This window comes from Echinops telfairi, unplaced genomic scaffold (assembly GCF_000313985.2).
Source record: "Echinops telfairi isolate 266 unplaced genomic scaffold, ASM31398v2 ScPeMD7_443;HRSCAF=831, whole genome shotgun sequence".
NCBI classification, from domain to species: Eukaryota; Metazoa; Chordata; class Mammalia; order Afrosoricida; family Tenrecidae; genus Echinops; species Echinops telfairi.
The window spans coordinates 27,627,651-27,648,271 of record NW_022104341.1 but is presented as its reverse complement, the minus strand read 5'-3'; the positions used below and the strand labels follow the sequence as shown (position 1 = coordinate 27,648,271).

The 20,621-nt window shown below is 42.8% G+C and overlaps 1 protein-coding gene across 3 annotated transcripts in view; it reads left to right on the top strand.

Annotated features, from left to right (window-relative positions):
* Positions 1 to 10,050: 10,050 nt before the first annotated feature.
* The window catches only part of CDC7 (cell division cycle 7), a 26,558-nt gene continuing 15,987 nt past the window's right edge, over positions 10,051 to 20,621 (top strand). The window contains exons 1-2 of one of the 3 annotated variants that reach the window (XM_045292194.1): positions 10,051 to 10,116; positions 10,730 to 10,870. In XM_045292194.1, coding sequence (XP_045148129.1) covers positions 10,756 to 10,870 — 115 coding nt within the window. In that variant the 5' untranslated portion in view covers positions 10,051 to 10,116; positions 10,730 to 10,755. Of the gene's footprint in view, positions 10,117 to 10,554; positions 10,871 to 20,621 lie in introns of those variants that run through there. The other 2 variants (XM_045292193.1, XM_004699265.4) reach the window with 2 other exon arrangements.

Below are 20,621 nucleotides of genomic sequence, written 5' to 3'. Positions count from 1 at the left end.
AACCTCAAGTCCAAGAAGCATTTGTTTGTATGTCTTCTAAGATTCATCTGTTGCTTCTTCTAGCAGTGCAGAATATTAAGCATAATTCTTTTCCAGCAAAAAGGCCCAAGACAAAGGCTCAGAACTTGGAATCTCTTGAGATTTTTCAAAACTTGAAATCATCTTTTTTTAAAGACAGCAATTGGAATTTAAGCCACTATGACTTCATTGCAGTGGGCATTTCCCATTCATGGCTGAACAGACTGTCAGTTTATTTCAGTCTGGTATCAGGGACTAGGAAATCTGAATCCCTGGGGATGAAACTTGATACACTTGCTCTTTGACCTTCTAGTTCTGCTATTTCATTTTATATTGGCACTTTGGTGAGTGGGGGGGAAAAAAGAAGAGAAAGAAGAAAAAACAAAAGAAAGAGAAAATTTCTGCTTTCCTAAATTTGAATTTAAATTTTTAAAATATAGATTTGATCCTGTAATACTCTCTGAATTTTAGCAATAATAACATGATCTTTTCCAGATTGTTTAAAATCTGTATGCTTTAAGAGAAAAAATACATCGATCTCTTTTGTATGCTGTAATCATACTTATGTTATCCTATAAAACCTTTTTCTCCCTTGTACATTTTCAGATCTTTCTTATTGAGTGTGGTAGATATACAATTTCAGGTCAACTTGATAAATAGGTTATAAGGGTAGAATCTAGACTGTTGATCAGGTCACAGCCTAATTGATGGCTACTTGTGGACGTGGCCTTCTCATGAGGATTCTGGGAGTTTTCTTCTCTTCCTCCCTGGAGGTGGGACACACTCTCTCCATCTGTTTCACCTTCCTTTTGACAAGCCACAGGGAGCCACCCTGATGGCAACCAGAGCCCTGGAGATACATCCACTGCCCTTGGGTCTATAGACTTTTCATCAGTGGCTAGTGATCTTCCTGCATTCGGTATCATTGCATGTGCTGCATGAGTTTGAAGTGGAATTCATAGGCTAATATTGGACTTTTGGGTTAATATCGAATGTATGGACTTGATCTGGACTGGGCTGGGGTGTTTTATTGATGCACAATTACTTCTTGATATAAAGTTCTCACTTCTATATACATGAGTGTCTCTGGATTTATTGCTCTAGCCAACCTGGACTAACACCCAGAGCTTCCCATTATTCATGTTTTACACTTTTTAAACTGGATTACAACTACCTGGTGGCATTGTCTGGTAAGTGTTGGACTGCTCACTGCAAGGTCAAGTGTTCGAGCCCACCATTGGCTCCACGGGAGAAAGATGAGGCTTTCTGCTCCTGAAAGATTCACAACCTCAGAAACCCTGTAGACTCTACAGTGTAGAGAGTTGCTATGAGTTGGAATCAATTCAATGACGGTGGGTACAGGTATCTCAAAAATGAATAGATGAGTAGCAATCAATATTGTTAGCTAATATCTATAATAAACAGCCAGGCTTCCTTTATTTTGTTTTCAGTGTTTTTTACCCAACCCTGAGAGATTGTGTCTCTTTAAACCAGTGGTTTTCAACCTGTGGCTCACGACCCCTTTGGGGGTCAAACTACCCTTTCATTGCCCAATTCATAAAAGTAGCAAAATTACAGTTATGAAGTAGCAATGAAAATAATTTTATGGTTGGGAGGGGTCACCACAACATGAGGAACTGTATTAAAGTGTCACGGTATTAGGAAGTTTGAGAAGCACTGCTTTACAGTGTGCTACAAATAAGTAAGGCGAAACTTAGTATCCTTTCAATAATGGAGCCTGAGTTTACTTGTACTTTCAAAATGAGTTTCAAATTTATCTTAACCAGACTTATTTGCTAGTTATGTTGGGGAAAAACTTTAAAAATTATAATTAAAGTCAAGACCTTTGTAATCAAAGATTTCTGTATTCAAATATCAACTCTGTTACTTCCTGCCTTGTGGTCATCAGTAATTTACTGAGTCTTTTCGAAAGCTCATTTTCTGGGTCCATAAAATAGAGCTGGTAAAATAAAAATTATTGAGTTAACACACATAAAAATCCTATACTGTGGCCTGGCACAGTGCCTGGCACCCTAACCCACTACATCAAGTGGATTCTGACTCATAGCAACCTTACAATGCCCAGTAAAATTGCCCCATATCGTTTCCAAGGCTGAAAACCTTTATAGAAGCAGCCTGTTACATCTTTCGCCCGAGGAGCCGTTTGGTGGGTTCAAACCACTGACTTTTAAATTAGCAGGTGAGCACTTTAATGGCTGTGCTACCAGAGTTTGCTGTGCCTGTCACCAAACTGAAAATTCTATTCTGACTCACAGCCACCTTAGAGGACAAGATAGAACTGCCCCTGTGGGTGTCCAAGACTATAAATCTTTACGGGAGTAGAAAGTTTCAGAGCGCCTGGTGGTTTCAAACAGCTGGTCTTGTGGTTAGCAGCCTAATGCATAACCCACTATGCCACCAAATAAAACAAAAACAAACTCCCTGTCATAGAGTCTATGTCCACTCAAAGCAAATCAAGGAGCCCTGGTAGTCCAGCACTGGGCTACGACCCACAGGTGAGCAGTTAGACATTACCAAGTGCTCCACAGAAAAAGGGAGGCTTTTTACTCCCATTAAAGCATCACAGTCCAAGCTTTCTTGTTTTGACTGTTTTCTCACAGAAGAAATGTGTCTGGGGGCAAGGGCCAGGTTAGCAACCTCTCAGGGACTAAGGGCTTGACAGCTACTGTCTTTCATCTTCAGTGGGGAGCCAAAAAGACAGTCAAGTCTTAATCTGTGGTGAAGCAAAATTATTTGTCACAGCTCTTCTATCCATAGTCTTTGTAACTCCCACCAAAGAATTGGGTGGGATCATACAACAGGGCATGTGACACTCTTAAGTGGGGGGTTGGTCGGTTTTGCCATTCTGCTGGGTATAAAAGTGAGCCATCGCAAAAGCAAGAACTGAGAGTCCCACCACCATTGCGAAAGAAGAGGCAGCAGTGGTGTGCCTGGGAGGTTCCTGCTTGGCTTGAAGTGGCCACAGCACTGAAAACCTGAGCAGAGTAGTGGGCTTCCCAGCCCACGGAACAAAGAAAGCTGAGTACCTTCAGAGTCTGGCTTGCAAAATGTGGTGTCCCCCGGGCATCTGCCAGCACAAACGTTGCTGTGTAAGACTTGCTGGAACAAGGGGTTACATGGCTGAGAGGTCAAAGACCAGAAAGACTTCCCTGCCAGCACAGCTGAGAGAGATGTTGTGTATGAAATGACTGTACCCTTAATGTTTTTTTTTAAATCCTGTCTTAATGTAGCCTGCTTACTTCCCTAATAAACCTCTGTAAATCCTAAGTATGGTTAAGAATGGGACAGAGATCAGGCCAAAAGGCTGAGGGCTTCAGAAAGACTTATCTTCAGACACAGCAGAAAAGAAACTTTACTGATTAAACAAATATATCCTGAGCATTTCTCATCTGAATTGTAATTTAACTTCCCTAATAATCCCTATAATTGTGAGCATCATCTGAGAGTTCTGGGAGGCTGTTGCAAAGAGTTGTAGAACCTAGTCATGGAAGCAGAGCTGTGGAATGGACAGTTGGTGTCAAAATAGAGTAAAGGGACGCAGAGTGAAGGTATGTCTGACCTCTGCCTCCTGGGGATCATTCTTGGGCAGATATGGACTTCAATTCTCCTTCCCCCGGTGGAGGTCAGACATAGCCCACATGCCATTTCTTCACAATTCCAGCACCCAGACAAATAAGTGCGCCTTATGTCCAAGGGTTTCCCCTCATAACCTCGACCAGTGACAGGCACCCACTGCTCACCTCCCTCACACGTGGATACCTCAGAAGAAGAGACACATTATCCACTGGCTTAACTGCTCCTAAAGTCAATTCATTAGAATCACAGACCCAACTACTATTAGTTCAACTGTTCTCTTTTGCAAAATGCCCTCATTTGGCAACACAATGTGTTACATAATCTCCTATCAACTTGAGCGAAGGGGTGGAGTCTAGCCTGTCAATCAGGTCCTAGCTAATGATGCCTCTGTGTGGGCATGGCCTGCCCCTAAGGACCATGGGAACTTCGGTCTTCCTCCCTGGAGGTGGGATACACACTCACTCTGCTTCAGATTCTGTTGGCAAGCTACACAAAGTAATGCTGATGGCAGCCAGAGCCCTGGAGCTAGAGGAGCCACATGGAGACCAATGCTAGTGCTGAGATGCTTCCACCACCACTGGATCCATAAGGCTTTCCACCCACTGGCCCGTGATCTTCCTGCATTCAGCATCATTGCATGTGTTACATGAGTTTGAAGAGGAATTTACAAGTTGGTATGAGACATATGGGCAAATATCAGACTTATGGTCTTGATCTAGACTAGGTTGGGATGTTTTTCATATGAAATTACTCTTTGATATAAAGTGCTCTCTTGCACACACGTGTGTCCCTGGATTTGTTTCTCTAATCAATGGAGGCTAACACACACAAGAAACAGAACCTTCTTGTGGCCCACTTAACAATGAAAATCGAGTTGTGACATTCACTTTTTGCAAGTTTTGTGCTTTTTCAACAAACTGTTTGCTCTCCATTCTCTCAAGGAGAAACACAAACAAAACGGAAACACTATGTGTGCAACTTGAGCCCCCACATGGGAGTAGGCTTAAAAAATGAAGTATCTTTTGAAAGGGAGTGATAGAGCCTATTTTAGGTGATGTGTTTTAAATGCATTCTTTCATCCTCTTGCTCTAGTTCTCATTTTGAAAATAGCACACAAGAAGCATCATGTCTACTAGTTAGCTCATCACCTATCAAGCTTCCTCTCTGTTTGCACCAAATTAATACCAAACAACTGAGCACATTTATTTATCTGTTTTTGTCTTCTTGGAAGCCTTAGAAACTGCATCTTTCTTCTCTCTTCACCCAGTGAACTCCTTTGCATTTTTCAAAGCTTGCCTTGGGCAGACATTAACATGTAAATATAAATACAAGATAAAAGGGGAGTACAGGGGCCTAACCTATTCAGTTGGTAAGGTGGAAAAGAGATACTCAGCCACCTCTTTTTTTTTAAATAAATCCAGAATGAGAGAGAGAGAGAGAGAGAGAGAGAGAGAGAGAGACTCAAAGCTGGGCCTGGAAGGATAAATATAGAATCTCTCTACTTCCTCTTCTAGACAGACTTGAAGCTACCAGAGAAGGTGTCCTCTTCTTAGTAATCATATTAGAGGTAGGCATTCTATTGTTCCAGGAAGTCTGGCGGCATCATGGTTAAATGTTTGACTAATACCCAAAGCTTGGTGGTTCGAGTCTATCCAGCAGTTCTATGGGGAAGGTAAGAGACTAGTGATCGTTCCATAAAGATGACAGCCAAGAAAACACTCTGGGGCTGTTCCACTCTGCCACATGAGGTTGCTGTGAGTCAGAATCAATAACTACATTCTGCTGTTTATGGAGAACTCGAGTGTGCAGGGTAGACCCAACCTCCAAAGGCTTAGCAAGGCTGTGACTTTTTGGAAACAAATGACCACGCCTGTCCCCTGGTATGTCTCCGGGTGGGTTTAGTAGTCAAGCACTTAACCATTGACCCCACCAGGAGTCAGAATTGACTCAGCAACAGCAAGCAGAAAAGCAAAGTCTATTGTTAGACTCAGCAATTGTGAGAGGGATTTATTGAACGAAAAACCACAATGACAAAAAGCCAAATTCGCTGCGATCAAGTTGGTGCAAACTCATCAGGACCCTATAGTAAAGCACACAACTTACCCCCACAAGTTTCCAAGACTATCACTCTTTCTGGGGGTAAAGGCCCTGGCTTTCTCCCAAGGTGCAGCTGGCGGTTTCAAACTGCTGACCTTGTGGTTAGCAGCCCAACTTGTACCCACAATACTGCCATGGCTCGTACAGTTGATATAGGAGACACAAAGGAGAATAGAAGTATATGTTATTATAAGATAAAATGAGGAAAATAACATTGGCAAGTATTATAATTTAAAATATCTTTTTATTGTGAATTAGGTGAAGGTCTACAGATCAGACCATCATTCAACAATTTATTAGTATTTGGTTTCAACGCAGCCGTTGCAGTCCCTCAATGTACTCTACTCAAGCTACTGCTTTCCTGTGTTTCCAACTGTCATCCTTGGACTTTTCTAACCCTCGGAACTTTTGTCTTTCGGTAAATGCTGCCTTCGTTCTCTTAAGTGATGGATTCTTCTAACAATTGGGTGCGTTCAGTTCCAACCTGTAGGGTGGCTAAGAGCTACAGTCATTTAAAAAAAAGTTTTAAGAGCAATAGTCTTTAGAGTGGGACACATTTTTCTTTTATTTTTTTGAGTAGTTTTCTTGATATGAAATTCACATATTATACACTTCCATAGTTAAGTCACTTTTAAAAAGAGTTGTAAATACATTATCACAAGCATTTCTAGTATTCCCTCCTCCCTCCCACATTCATGGTTTGCTCCCCAATCCCTCTCACTCTTCCTACGCCCCATCCCTGGTAAAGCATTGCATCAGTTAGTCTCTATGCATCCACTCCTTCTGTGTCTCACAAACTGGGAAACCCAACAGAAACAATAAAAAGCAAAAACAGAATGAAACCGAAATAAGAAATAATAATAATATAAAAATAAAGAGTAAGTAAGAAAAGACCACCAACAATATTTTAAGAGCTAGAGAAGTAATATTTGAGCATAGAGCAAATTCAGGTTGAATAAAGAGAGAGGTCAATTGACCAAGTAGCATACTGTGGCTTGATCCACCATAATCAAGCTTACAATAATCTCTGTCTGATAGTAAAGCTGAGTACCTCGCCTGTGGCCAGAGGGGATCTGCCAGAGGTATAATCTGGCTAGATACTGTACAGATGTATTTTGGGTTCCCACTGTCCTCCATAGCCTTGTACTTGTCCTCCATAACCATGTTCACAATTTAAGCTCTGATGCTGTTAGTCCGGGTTGACAACAGAAACAAATCCAGGGACACTCATATGAGTGTAAGAGAGAGCTTTATTTCAAGAAGTAATTATGCATCACTAAAACATCCCAGTCCAGATCAAGTCCATAAGTTCAATATTAGCCCATAAGTCTGATAGTAGCCCATGAATTCCTCTTAAGACTCACTCAGTACATGCAATGATGCTGAATGCAAGATGATCACAGGCCAGTGGGTGGAAAGTTCTGTGGGTCCAATGGCAGTGAATGCATCTCCAGGGTGCTGGCTGCCATCAGCTTGGCTCCATGTGGCTTATCAACAGGAATGTGAAGGAGAGAGAGTGTGTGTCTGGTCTCCAGGGAGGAAGAGAGAAAACTCCCAGAATCCTCATGGGAAGGCCACACCCACAAGGAGGCATCAATCAGGCTGTGTCCTGATTGACAGCCTAGACTCCACCCCTATAGCCTAGCTATCAAGTTAACATGACATTATGCAACTACCACAGATGCTTTTCGTTTCAACACATTTCGATTTTGCTATGTCATCTTTGGATCACACAGGCTGGTTGCGCTTCTTCCATGTGGATTTCGTTGATGCCTCACTTAGATGGTTGCTTCTTTGAATACCCGAGACACTATTCCTATTGATTGCTGGGCACCATCTGCTGCTTTCTTCACCACACTTTGTTGTAGCTCTTTTATCTTCAATGATCTCTTCAGGGAGGTAAGTATTGAACTAACTGTTCTTGGATTGAGGCTAGAATTAAGTGGGAGTCCAGGATCCATCTCCTTGTCCATGGGTAATGAATGACTCTGGTGTACTTTGGCAGTCACATATTATGACAAAATCAAGAACAACAACAACAAAACAAACACACACTATCCCCCAAACAAACATAATAAAGACAATAATAAAAATCATTGTCAATCATCCCCCTGTGGTATAATTTATCCAATGGCATAAAATTTAAGGTACTATTGATATGAAGAGTTTATTCAAGTATAAACCAAACTGTGAGGTGCAATTCATCAGTTGTTGTTTTGTACAGACTGATTTCTCAATGGATTGACATTGAACGGGGCCCCCGTGGGGCCGCCGATTTTCCACCATCCCTTACAAGGGCAGATCCTTGCCTATCAGATTAATACCTGTCATATTGATGCCAGGGAGCACTGGGATACTAAACACATGGTGGTTCTGAGTCTCCTTTCATTGGAAGCCCACGAAACCAGGGGTGGGACCAATTTCTAAGTCAAGAGTCTCACCTTTGGTTGCACATTGCAATCAATTGGGGAGGTTTCAAAATGACTGGTGCTCAGAACCCATGCCCAGAGATTCGGTTATAACTGACCTATGGTGCAGCCTGGGTTCCAGAATTTTTAACAGCCCCATGGCGATTCTGAAGGATAGCCAAGGGTAAGCACCAGTGTTCTAGAACAGTTCTCCCACTTTACAGTTAATGCAAATCACCTGACGATCTTTTAAAAATGTGGATTCTGATTCGGTAGATCTAAGGAAATGGGAAAGGGACCATGCTCGGTAAAAGTACACCATTGCAGATTTTTAAAACACAGAATTGGTTCTAGAGCCCTCCAACCACCTCGCAGCCTGCATACCCCAATTTCCATTAAGGCCACACCCAGGCAAGCCTATGAGATGCCGCCCGCAGGGCTGGCTCAAAAACTAAAAGCAAACAAATAAAAACCTCTCAAGTCAATTTTGGGTCAGAGTGATCCTCTAGAACAGGGTAGAACTGCCCTTGTGAGTTTCTGAGACCGTTACTTTTGAAGGGAGAAAGCTTCATCCCTCTCCTTCAGAGGCTGGTGGTTTCGAACTGCTGACCTTACGGTTAGCAGCACAAAGTATAACCGACTACACCACCCAGGCTCCCAGAGCTGGGTAGAAGAGTCATAATCTACTTTCAAACATACTCTACCATAGGGTAACGTTTTTTACACTGGGAAATGAACTCAAAGCCGATGGCATATGAGTAGACTCAATCCAATTGCTTAGAATTTAATCTCTAATATACCCCTCAACCCTGATGCCAATTTAATCTCTAATACACCCCTCAACCCTGATGCCAACGCCTTAATCTTTCTCCCGGTTAACATTCTCAATCAGCAGAAACTTCAAACGTTTTTCTCCCTCCTCCAATCCCTAATACTTCTTTCCTTTCATACTCAGTTCAAGTTTTACTAAGAAAACAGGAATCTAGATTCCCTTCAAAGGCACACCCGCCTCATCCCTTCATCCGCTGTGAGAACTTCATTCCTGTCCTATAGCAAAACTCACTGCCTTGAATGGCTTTCAACTCCGGACGACCCCATTGAACAGAGCAGAACTGCCTTGTGCATTTCTGAGATTGTTACTCTTATACCAGAGTCGAAAGCCTCAGCCTTCGTTTCTTCCACACCGACTTTTCCTTCCACCAGATCATGCTCATTATCATAGTTATCTGACAACATAGCGAAGTCAACAAAAACGTCCTTCCCTCTGTGTAACCCATCCTACATACCATGCCGTTTCTGTTTTCCATTACTCCCCTCGAGCACTTTTTATTCTTCAAAATAATAGTCTTTCTGCCCTGGTACATCGCTAAACCTTCCCTGGGAGACAGTGATCATTTCATCTTGTTCATTCATCTGAACAAGAAGCCTTGTGAGGTGTACGCTTCTCTCTGTCTTCACGGACATAAATGCATGAATACCTAACGATCGAAAGTATGCTGCTGTGATCACTGCTGTGCATAGTCAGTCATAAACGATCAGCAACCCACTTTAAGTTTGGGCACTTTGATAGGAGAGGCGGGCACTCAATGAAAAGAAAGGAGAAGCTCTTGCCTTGTCCCCCACCCACCGCCCAAGGTCTTGGCGGCTGCAGTACGTAGCAATGTGCCCGGGGCTAAGGCTTTCCTTTCTCTAAACTATCACCTTTCCTGAAAACAGTGTTGGGCCCTTAACAGTATGGCTCACTTTCTGATTAATCTCAGATTTTATCCTTATAATCGCAGCGCTAGGCAGCAGCCACTAGGCAGCAGCAGCATCGGAGACGCGCCCTCACTGTTGTGCGCAAGCGCGTGAGGCTGCCGGGCGCGCAGGCACCGTGAGAAGCGGCGAGGCGGGAAGGCGTGCGCAGGCGCGTTTGGCGCACTCAGTGGGGGAGGGAGTTTTGGAGCCCGCGACCCCGGGTGTCTGGGGAGCCACTGAAGTCTTGTACCCCGAAACTGTGAGTTTCCGGCCGTTTGTTCTATGACGCGGGATTCTGAGGTACTAGAATTGAATTCGGAATTCGTGACTCCGCTCCTGCCCCTGTAAAGTGCCCCACCCAGGGCCGCGCCGGCCGGCGGCGGGAGAACGCGCGCGTGCGCAATCCGTATTCCGCTCGGCTCGGACGGCGGAGGTCCGCCCGCCGCGCTCGCGGCCCGCGGCCGTCCATTCATTCCCCTTCCTTCCGCCGCCGGCGCTCGCCACGGGATTCCTGGCGCGCGCCTCAGTGGTCGCGCAGGTTCCGCCTCTGTCAAACCTGCCGGCGCGACTCCCCCCTCCCCCGACCCGCCCTCCCATCCCTGCCAGCCCCGGGGACCCGCTCCCCTGCCGGGCATTGTTCCTCGGCCCCCGCCGGCATCTCCGGAAGGTGCTGCTGGAAGCAAATGGAATCCTTCCAAATAGCTCAGTGGTCCTTCCTTTGAGGATTTGAACAGTATTTGCCCCTGTGCAGGGAGGGCCTTATTTATTTATTTTTTTAGTGTTTGCTTCCGTGAGTGATTAAAACTCATCGTCTTCTCCAGCATTCTCATTTTCACAGTTGCTTTGTTCCCCCTGTGCACGTGACCCCCAAGCTGGCACTTTGCAACTCTGTTTTGTGATGGAAGCCTCTTTGGGGGTCGAGATGGAGGAGCCAAAGGTTTTTTCTCCCCCCGGTGACCGTCTTCGGGCTGATGGCTCCTTAAAAAAACACGAGCTGAACGTTAAACTTCCAGGTATGTGTTTGATTCTAAAGCTGCAGTTAGAGGCAGCAATTACGGAGTTTCTGTTGCTTTAAATATCTTGAATCGTCCCTGTGAGTTGTATGTTAACCTAGAACGTTCTACGAATTACTAAAGCTTACAAGACCTAGATTTAGGATTGGATTGCAGTCTAGAAAGATTGTAGTCCAGCCTTGTCATTTTACGGATGAAGTTACTAGTTTTCACATCAGTGCCTGCTTAATAACACCAAGTTTGTTAAAGCCCTATCTAGAATTTTTCTCCTAGTCCTGTGTTCAGGAGCCCTTGTGGCAGAGTGCGTTACTGGTTCACGACAAGGTCAGCAGTGACAGCCCACTAACGGCCCACCCAGAAAGTTGAGATTTTCTGCTTTGCAAAGGTTTAGAGCCCCTGGAACCGGCTGGGGCAGTTCTGCATTACCGCATACTTACTTACAGGGTTGCTCAGAGCAAGCTTAATGGCAGTGACTTAGTTTGTTGTGGGAGGCCTATGATTATTATCTCTTCTCATCACATTGCTTTAAACTGGACACAGGAGAATCTTCACTAAAGCATTCAAAGGCAGAATTCAGTGGTACAGTGCTTAAATTGTTTGTAGCTGTAGTAAAGCACCCCCAACCCCAATGGTGGTTCAGTGATAATGCTTGCCTTTCATGCAGGAAATCCTTGTTCAGTTCATACCTAATGGAGCCACCACTAATCTGCCTGGAAGCTTGTCTGTTGTGAAGCTGAACAGTTTTCAGCAGAGCTTCCAGACTAAAACAGACCAGAAAGAAGCGCCTGTCAATCTACTTTGTAAAGTCAGCCAATAAAAAAACCATCTGGATCACAGCAGCCTGATCTGCAACCAGTCACTGGGAGCGTTTTATTTTACGTCAGTCTGCTTGCATGAGTCAGGGACCAATACCAAGGCAACTAACAGTAATCTTAGATTTTATTCAGAAATGTATTACAGTGTAATTTATATGATTGCCGCTCTATTTAATAGATGTGCTCATCTCCTACCAGTCTTAACTGGGGAGAAAAGATCTGATCCTATCTGAACATTTCTGCTGTTAATACCCACTAAAATTTTTTTTTTAATTCATTAAATACTTTCGTTGGGGAAAAATGAGCTGATATCAAGGGCTCAAGTAGAAAGAAAATTATTTGAAAATGATGACAACATATGTACAAATGTGCTTGACACATGGATGAATGTATGGATTGTGATAAGAGCTGTCCTGGGCTCCCTGTGTTTCAGGCTCTTATCTGTACCCGTGTACATGCTCTGGTCTAGCTGGATTTTGTAAGGTACAATTGGGGTCATGATAGTGGAGGGGAGGAAGCATTAAAGAACAGGAGCAGTGGTTCTTAACCTGTGGGTCTGGACCCTTTCACAGGAGTCCCCTAAGACCATCAAAAAACACGTAAATATTTCGCAATATATAATTAATTACATATTGTTTTGTGATTAATCACCATGCTTTAATTATGTTTAATTATGTTCAGTTGTTAACAATGACAATATATCCTGCATATCAGATATTTATATTACAATTTATAACAGTAGAACATGACAGTTATGAAGTAGCAACGAAAATAATTTTATGATTGGGGGTCACCACAACATGAGGAACTGTATTAAGGGGTCTCGGCATCAGGAAGGTTGAGAGAACCACTGAACTAGAGGAAAGTTGTAGGTTTCATCGGTGCTATACTGCACCCTGACTGGCTCATCTCTTCCTTGTGACCCTTCTGTAAGGGGATGTCCAATTGTCTACAGATGGGCTTTGGGTCTCCACTCCGTGCTCCTCCTCATTCACATTGATATGATTTTTTTGTTCTAAGTCTTTGATGCCTGATATCTGAGCCCTTTGACTGGTGTGCTTCTTCAGTGAGGGCTTTGTTGCTTCTGAGCTAGATGGCCGCTAGTTTATCTTCAAGCCTTTAAGACCCCAGATGCTACATCTTTTGATGGCCAGGCACCATCAGCCTTCTTCACCACATATGCACCCATTTTGTCTTCAGCGGTCATGTCGGGGTAAACTTCATTTTTATTGAATACCTTTTACATATTGGGAGACAATTTGCCATTAATCTCTTATGGCAGCTCACAACAGTATCATAGCTCAGTCAGTGTTCACTAGGAAACATTGTTTAACCCAGATTTGGGGATGAGGAGGAGAGGGGCAGACCAAATCTGACCTTGTACACAAAAATGTCCACTTTCATTCCTTTTCTCACACAGTGCTTGGATACAGTAGATATTCAGTAAGTAGTTGTTAAATAGAGGAGTCTTTTCCATCTTTGTTTTATCGCTTTAATGTTTTGCACAACCCATTTGTCACTGCTACGTTATGCTTTCTGACTAAAAGTAAACTTATCTTTGGTTTCAAAATGCATACCTTTCCTGGCCTCCTTAATTTGGGGTATAGTCCAGTGACCTGTGATTAAATGGTAGAGTTGTCAATGGAGTTTTAATATTGCTTTTGTTTTCCTAGTTCAGTCACTAGCTTTATCTTCCTTCATGGTCTCCCTATTCTTACTGCTCCATGACTCCTTAATTAATGAGATTTCTTACCTAAATTGTCTACTTTCACTTCATTTCTACACGTGAGTTCCTCTTGTATAAGGGTACTAAAAATCAACAAAGTACTGCCTTTGAGTCTTTTCTGACTCATAGCGACCCTGTAAGTAGAACCGCTTCTTGGGCTGTATGAGGCTGTACATCTTTATGTCAGCAGAAGCTTCATCATTCTCCTGAGGAGCGGCTGGTGGGTTCAAACTGTTGACCTTGTGGTTGCCAGCTGAAAACAGAACTCACAGTGCAACCAGGGCTCTTACCCTGGTACTGTTGTTGTTAGGTGCCATGGTGACCTTACGCACAACAGAACGAGACAGTACTCAGTCCTGTGCCAGGCTCTCACTTGCTCCTATTCTTGAGCCCATTGTGGGATCCATCTCTGTGGGGCCTTCCTCTTTTTCTCTGCCCCCTTCTGTACCAACCATGATGCCCTTCTGCAGGGATTGGTCTCACCCGGCAATATGTCCAAAGTATATAAAAAAGTCTCGCATCCTGGCCTCAGGGGAGCAGTTTGGATGTTCCTCTTCCAAGGCAGATCTGTCTGTCTTTTTAGTCCATCTGATTGGATTCTAATTTTATCTTCAGAAAAAACGCTATTCCGACATTCTTCCTGAAGATCTCCTGGGAAATAGAGAGTCAGAGAAATTTCGTCTCAAAAATGTTGTGGCTATTATGTAAAGGATCATTGAACATTATAAATAGTGTCTTTGGATTTTTTTTAACTTATAAAAATTATTTTATAGAAATATAACATAAAAATAATATATTTTTATATTAGCTTATAAAATATATTGAAATTTGATTCATATGATTCTTTCTAAGTAACCTTTAATAAGAGCTAAACTTTTATCCAGTACATAAACTAATAAGTATTAAAATACCCAGAAGAATGGATGAGTAACATCACTCACTGATGGTTTGGGGATATTTTCATAACTTTTTTATCTCATCTGTGGGCCTACAGCAAGTTTTTGTTGTTTTCAGTATCTGCTGTGTGCCGAGTACTAAGTTTAGTGAGTGATTATGATATGCTCAGTGGAAAACTGAAGTATAAATTGTACACTCACATAGTGCATGTCTCTATCCTTTTGAATTGTATGAAAAGTCTTTAGGCCAGGCTTCTGAAATGGCTGGAGTTTCTAGATTTGGTCTAAATGATATAATCTTCCTAATTAAACAAGCTATAAATTAGATAGTATACAACATCAAGAATAAACGGTAAATAATTGAAAGCATTTGATGATACTCATAAATGTCTGTTACATGCAGGCACTTTCCTAAGTGTAGAAAAAAAATCAGTGTACTGTATACGATAGAAATTGATGCCTGCAGTCCAGTGGAGAGAAAAATAATAGTAAAAGTAAAGGGGGAAAAGTATATTCAAAGGTGATTAGTGCTATGAATAAAATACAGAAGGAAATGGAAGTGTTCCTGGAGGTCATGTTGCTTTTAATCATTGTGGTTGGACATAGAAGACTTAAATAGGGTAGCCTTTGAACTAGGATTTGAGGGTGTGAAGGAGCTAGCTATGCAACTGTCAAAGGAAGAGCATTACAAGTGGTGGGAACAGCAGGTGCAAAAGTCCCTGTGGGTGAAAGAGTGATGGGAGTGAAAGCCAAGAGGTGCGTTAATGAAGGTGCCTTGGCTTTTGTTTGGAGTGAAATGGGGAGCCATTAAAGAAAGAGTTTGAGTAAAATAATGGCATGGTGACTTAGTTTTAACAGGGCCACTCTGCCTGCTTCTTGGAAATACACTGGATAAGCAAAGATGGAAACAGGAAACGGGTGACTATAAGTGAACTTGGATATATTATGTAACAAAGCAAAATTTGCATAAAGTTTCAAAATAGAAACTAGGCCCTCATGCTTATGTTTTTAGCTTGTGGAGCCCTGGTGGTGTAGTGTTACCAATTGGGTGACAATCCCCAAGGTCAGCAGTTCAGAACCACCAGCCGACCTGCAGGAGAAAGAAGGAGCTTTCTACTCCCATAGAGTTCCAGTCTCAGAAACAAGGTCAATTCTACCCTGCCCATAGGGGTCCTGTGAGTCAGCATTGACTTAATGGCAGTGACTTTTGGTTTGTGCTAAGACTTCAGGCTCTTTCACCAAATACAGTTCTTATTTCTTTGCTTCTGCTTTTGGTGGTATTTGGCAGCTTTTGACACGAGTGCACTTTTCTGCTGTCAGTTGGTTGTGTACCTAAGAGTGGGATTGCTGGATCATCAGGTAGTTCTCATTTGAGTTTCCTTAGGAACAACCACACTGCTACCTGTCTCCACCCCTGCAATGGCTATACCATTTTCTGTTCCCATCAGCAGGAAAGAGTTCTAGTTCCCTGGCATCCTTGCCAACTTTTGTTACTTACTTACTGTTTGTTTGTTTGTTGTTGTTGTTTTATTTAAATCATCCTTCCAAGTGATAGTGAAACGGTATCTCATTGTGATTTTTATTTGTATCTCTGATAAGTAATGATGCTTAGCATCATTTCTTGTGCTTTGTGGCCATTTGAAAGTCCTCTTTGGTGAAATGTGTATCCAAGTTCTTTTTCCATTTAATTGGGTTGTTTGCCCTTGTTAAATTGTTGAAGTTGTATAGATATGAGGGAGTTTCATAAAGTTTGTGGATAATTCCATCCTCTTCCAATTCTATTTTTCCACAAACTTTCTGAAGCTCCTTTGTATTTTGGTTCTTAGATTTTTGTCGCACAGATTTAACATTTCCAAGAACTTTCACTTTAGGATATACAAGGGCTATGTCTTGAGGGGGTGTGGTGGGGTGGGGGGACGTCAAGCTTACATTGTATCTTTGTCAAGCCTTCTAGTGATCAAAGCACACATTTTTTTTTTAATTTACCTTCCTCATGGAGCTATAGTCTGTTGGATGGCACTGTATGTGCTAATATGTGGTTGACATCAGTTCAGGCATACCTCAGAGATGAAATAGATTCAGTTCCAGAAAGCATAATAACCAAATGTTACAGTAATGCAAATCACAATTTTTTTGTTTTGTTTCCCAGTGCATATAAAAGTTGTTTAAAATTGATTGTGGTGGTAATTATATAACTCTTTTTAGTAGATGTAAACGACTGAATTGTAAGGCACATGAATTAAATGTCAATACTTTTTACAAAGTACGCTTGCCCTGTGCTGGTTTGAAATACTGGGAGGATTACCAAAATGTGACAGAGACACGAAATGAGCACAGCCTGTTGGAAAATGGTGCCGATAGACTTGCTCGATGCAGTTGCCACAGAGCTTCCATTTGTAAGCAGCTAAAACAGGACTTGAGAGCTCCGTCAAATAAGCCATGTCTGTGTAGTCAAGATGCAGAGCAGGCCCAGCCCCTTCTCCTGCCCTCACCCCTTCGTTAAACCTTGACTAGTGTGTTCATGTTGATAATTTTGTCATTTCATGACTGTTATATATAGAAATAGACATGTGACCTTGGGGGATTACCCCCCCACTCCCACACACACTCAAAGTAATTCTCTGAGTGGACTGCAATGTGGCCCACCAAGCCTCAAGGCCGACATTCCTGCTCAGAGCATCCAGTGCACAGAGAGGGCGGCAGAGCTGGCCCCACCATGGCACACAACGCCCCCTCACTGACCCATGGGGACACAGACTGGGAACTGGACCTGATCTGACACCCCACCCCACCCCACCTCCCACATGCACACCCCAGAGCAAAACACAGGGAGTGCAGCAGAATAGCAAGGGGAACAAGACAATGAAGTTCCCAAGGCATCCTGAAAATAGACCTTGGAATCAATGGGCAGGGTGTGGCACTTCAACAAACCACATTGGAAAACATTTGAAAGGGTCAGCAGACAGATCTGGAACTATTTGTAGGGTTGGGTTTGTGGGGGGTGAGGCAGGGGGAGGAGAGGGGCTAGCCCCTCACAACTATATTATAGGTGCTATAGGTGCAATTGTACGGTTAAGATCTATAAAGATTATAGTAAAGTCATAGAGAATAGGAGAGAGAGTAAAAGAAGTCAGACACATTTCATGGTAGCATGCTCACCTCAGCTCCTCTTGGTGGTACACGTGGAGGTAGGAGATGAGAGGGCAGGAGAGAGTTCCAATTTATTTCTAACCAAAGCTTATATCTTTGCGGGCATGTAAGCCTTTTAATTACAGGTAACGACCTACGTCCTAGGAAGGGGTTGTAACATAGGCAATACAAGCAATAGGAGGGGGGTGACCTAGGGTGTACACGCAATAGGAAAGGGAGGGATTAGGTACATATGTGGCAATATGGGTGGACCCTAGACTCAAGATGGTAGCCTAACCTTAGTCATCCATGAGTGGTCTTGACCTTGCCTTCGGGCTCTCCTGCACTATCCTTATCAGAAGGGAGTGGACCCTACTTGGGGTCGGTCTGATTATCCAGTCTGGTTGCTCTAGATCAGGGGTGTCAAACTGGCATGTGGCCCCCAAGGTAATTTTTTGTGGCCCACGGTGCTCTGAAATAAAATGTAACGAGGGAATTGTGTATACATTATTGCCTCACTCTCCCATAAGCACTGTTTTCTTCTTAACAGGTTTTTATATTTTCATTTTATTTCAGAGCATCTTGGGCCACAAAAAATTGCTTCGGGGGCTGCATACAGTCCGAGGGCTGCCAGTTTGACAGCCCTGCTCTAGATGGCTGATAACCCTTAGGGAGAATAACCTCTGACCTACTTTCATTGACCTCCTAGTGTAATCATTCACCATGTATAGCCAGCAGCGTCTTGGGTTTGGCATATATTTGGGGGAGACAACTTGGGAGAAATCTTTCGTGTGTGTGTGTGTGTGTGTGTGTCTGTGTGTCTGTGTGTCTGTGTGTCTGTGTGTCTGTGTGTTTTCCTTTCTCTTCTTTTTTCCCCCTCTTTTCTTTTTCTCATCTTTGTCCATAACAGGATAGGTAGAGTAACTGAACATGAGGAGAAAACAACGGAGCTGTCGGCTCTGGGGGCACATAGGAGAGGAGGAGGGAGCCAACAAACCCAGGGACAAGGGAACAATAAGAGATCTAAAATCGATGGCAAGGAGGGCATGGAGTATCTGATGGGGTTTGATCATGTGCAGTGTAGCCCAGAGAAAGTACTGAGAGTGGAATGAAGGTCAAACATGTAGTGGGATAGGAGGAAAGTAAGAAGACAGAGGAAAGAACTAGGAGGCAAAAGGCATTTATAGAGGCATAAATTTAGGCATGCATATGTGTAAATACATTGACATAAAATGATAGGGCTATAGGTCTGTACACATATATTTAAATGTTAAGCAGTTGTGGTCTTAAAGGCTTAAAGCAAAACAAGGGGCCAGCTACCAGGGAAGCAACAAAGCCCACATGGAAGAAGCACACCAGCCTTTGTGATCACGAGGTATCGAAGGGATCAGGCATCAGAAGACCCCAAACAAATATATTGATATAAATGATGGGGGTAGGAGTGAAGACCCAAAAGCCGATCTGTAGATAATGGGACTATCCCTCACAGAAGGGTCACAAGGAAAGAACGAGACAGCCAGGGTGCAGCACAGCACTGATGGAACACACAACGTTCCTCTAGCTCTTTAATGCTCCCTGCCCACCACCCCACTATCATGACCCCAGTTCTACCATACAATCCCGGTTAGACTGGAGCATGTGCACTGGTACAGATAGGATCTCTCGACACATGGAATCCAGGATAGTTAAACCCCTCAGGAACAGCAGTAGGACTGATGATGCCATGAGGGTAGGGGGAGGTAGGAGAAGAATGGAGAAATGGGAAACTGACAATAGTGATGTATAATATACACCCACTCCCCAGGGGGACGAACAACAGTAATGCGAATGAAAGGAGACAGCCGGCGGTGTAAGATATGAAAATAATAATACATAATTGGTCAGGGGTCCATGAGGGTGGGGGAGGGAGGGGAAAAAAGGAGCAGATACCAAGGGCTTAAACCAGTGGTTCTCAACCTGTGGGTTGTGACCCCTTTGGGAATCGAACAACCCTTTCACGGGTCTCCCAATTCATAACAGTAGCAAAAGTGATGAAGTAGCAACAAAAATAATTTTAATACAGCATGAGGAACTGTATTAAAAGGGTCACAGCATTAGGATGGTTGAGAACCATGGGCTTAAACAGAAAGAAAATATTTTCTGATACCAAGGGCTTAAACAGAAAGAAAATATTTTGAAATTGATGATGGCTGCATATGTATAAATGTGCTTGATATGATTGATGTAAGAGCTGTAATAGCCCCCAATAAAATGATTCATTAAAAAAAAGTAATTCTCTGGAGATTCATCCAGGTGGTTGTATTTATCAATGATTTTTTTTTTCCCAAGTAATAGTCTATGGTATGGACGTGTGCAGTTTATTTAATCATTTGCACATTAAAGGGCATCTGGGTTATTTCTTGTTTGGGCTATTAGTAAAGTTGCTATGAATTTTCATGTGCCCAGTTTCTTTGTAAATACGTTTTCATTCCCACAAGACATGTTCCCACAAGTGCAATGGCTGGGTCATATGATATTTGCTTATCTATTTAAACAAATAAACTGCCAAGCTCTTCCAGAATGATGGGTCTATTTTATATGCCCAGTAGCAATGTTTGAGTGATCGTGTTTCCCCACATTCTTTCCAACATTTCTTGTCACTAGTGTTTATTTTTCCTTTTATTGTATGACAAGGTTCCAACTTAGGACGTCAGTTCTGATGTAAGCCAAGTACCCCTTTATTTATTTATTCGTTTCCACTATTACTTTTTATTTTAAGTATCTATAAATCCAATGTTGATTTATCTGTGGGTGGTAGACATTACATATACATTTATAGATGTATTTTACTACATTTAGAAAATACACAGATCATAAAAGTTGGCTCTGCTGAAGAAGAGTTAGATGATGGTGTTTTGTCAGTGGCTCCCATTTGCGGAAGGTTCTGCGACATCTGTTTTTTTGTTTCATGTATTTTGTGGAAACACCTCAGTTCTTCCTGAACCTAGTGCCTGTAGCAAGGCACTCCGTATTTGGGTCCATGTTTTCAATCATTGGAAGCCCCAAAGTAGGTTACAAAAAAGACCAACTAGTCCTCTTGCAGTAAAAATAAATCGACAATTTCTTCCTTCCTCTTCTCTTCTTTAGCACTTCTTTCCTCCTTAAAACCCGTTAAGCCCTGATATGTCAATTCCCCTTTTTCGTAG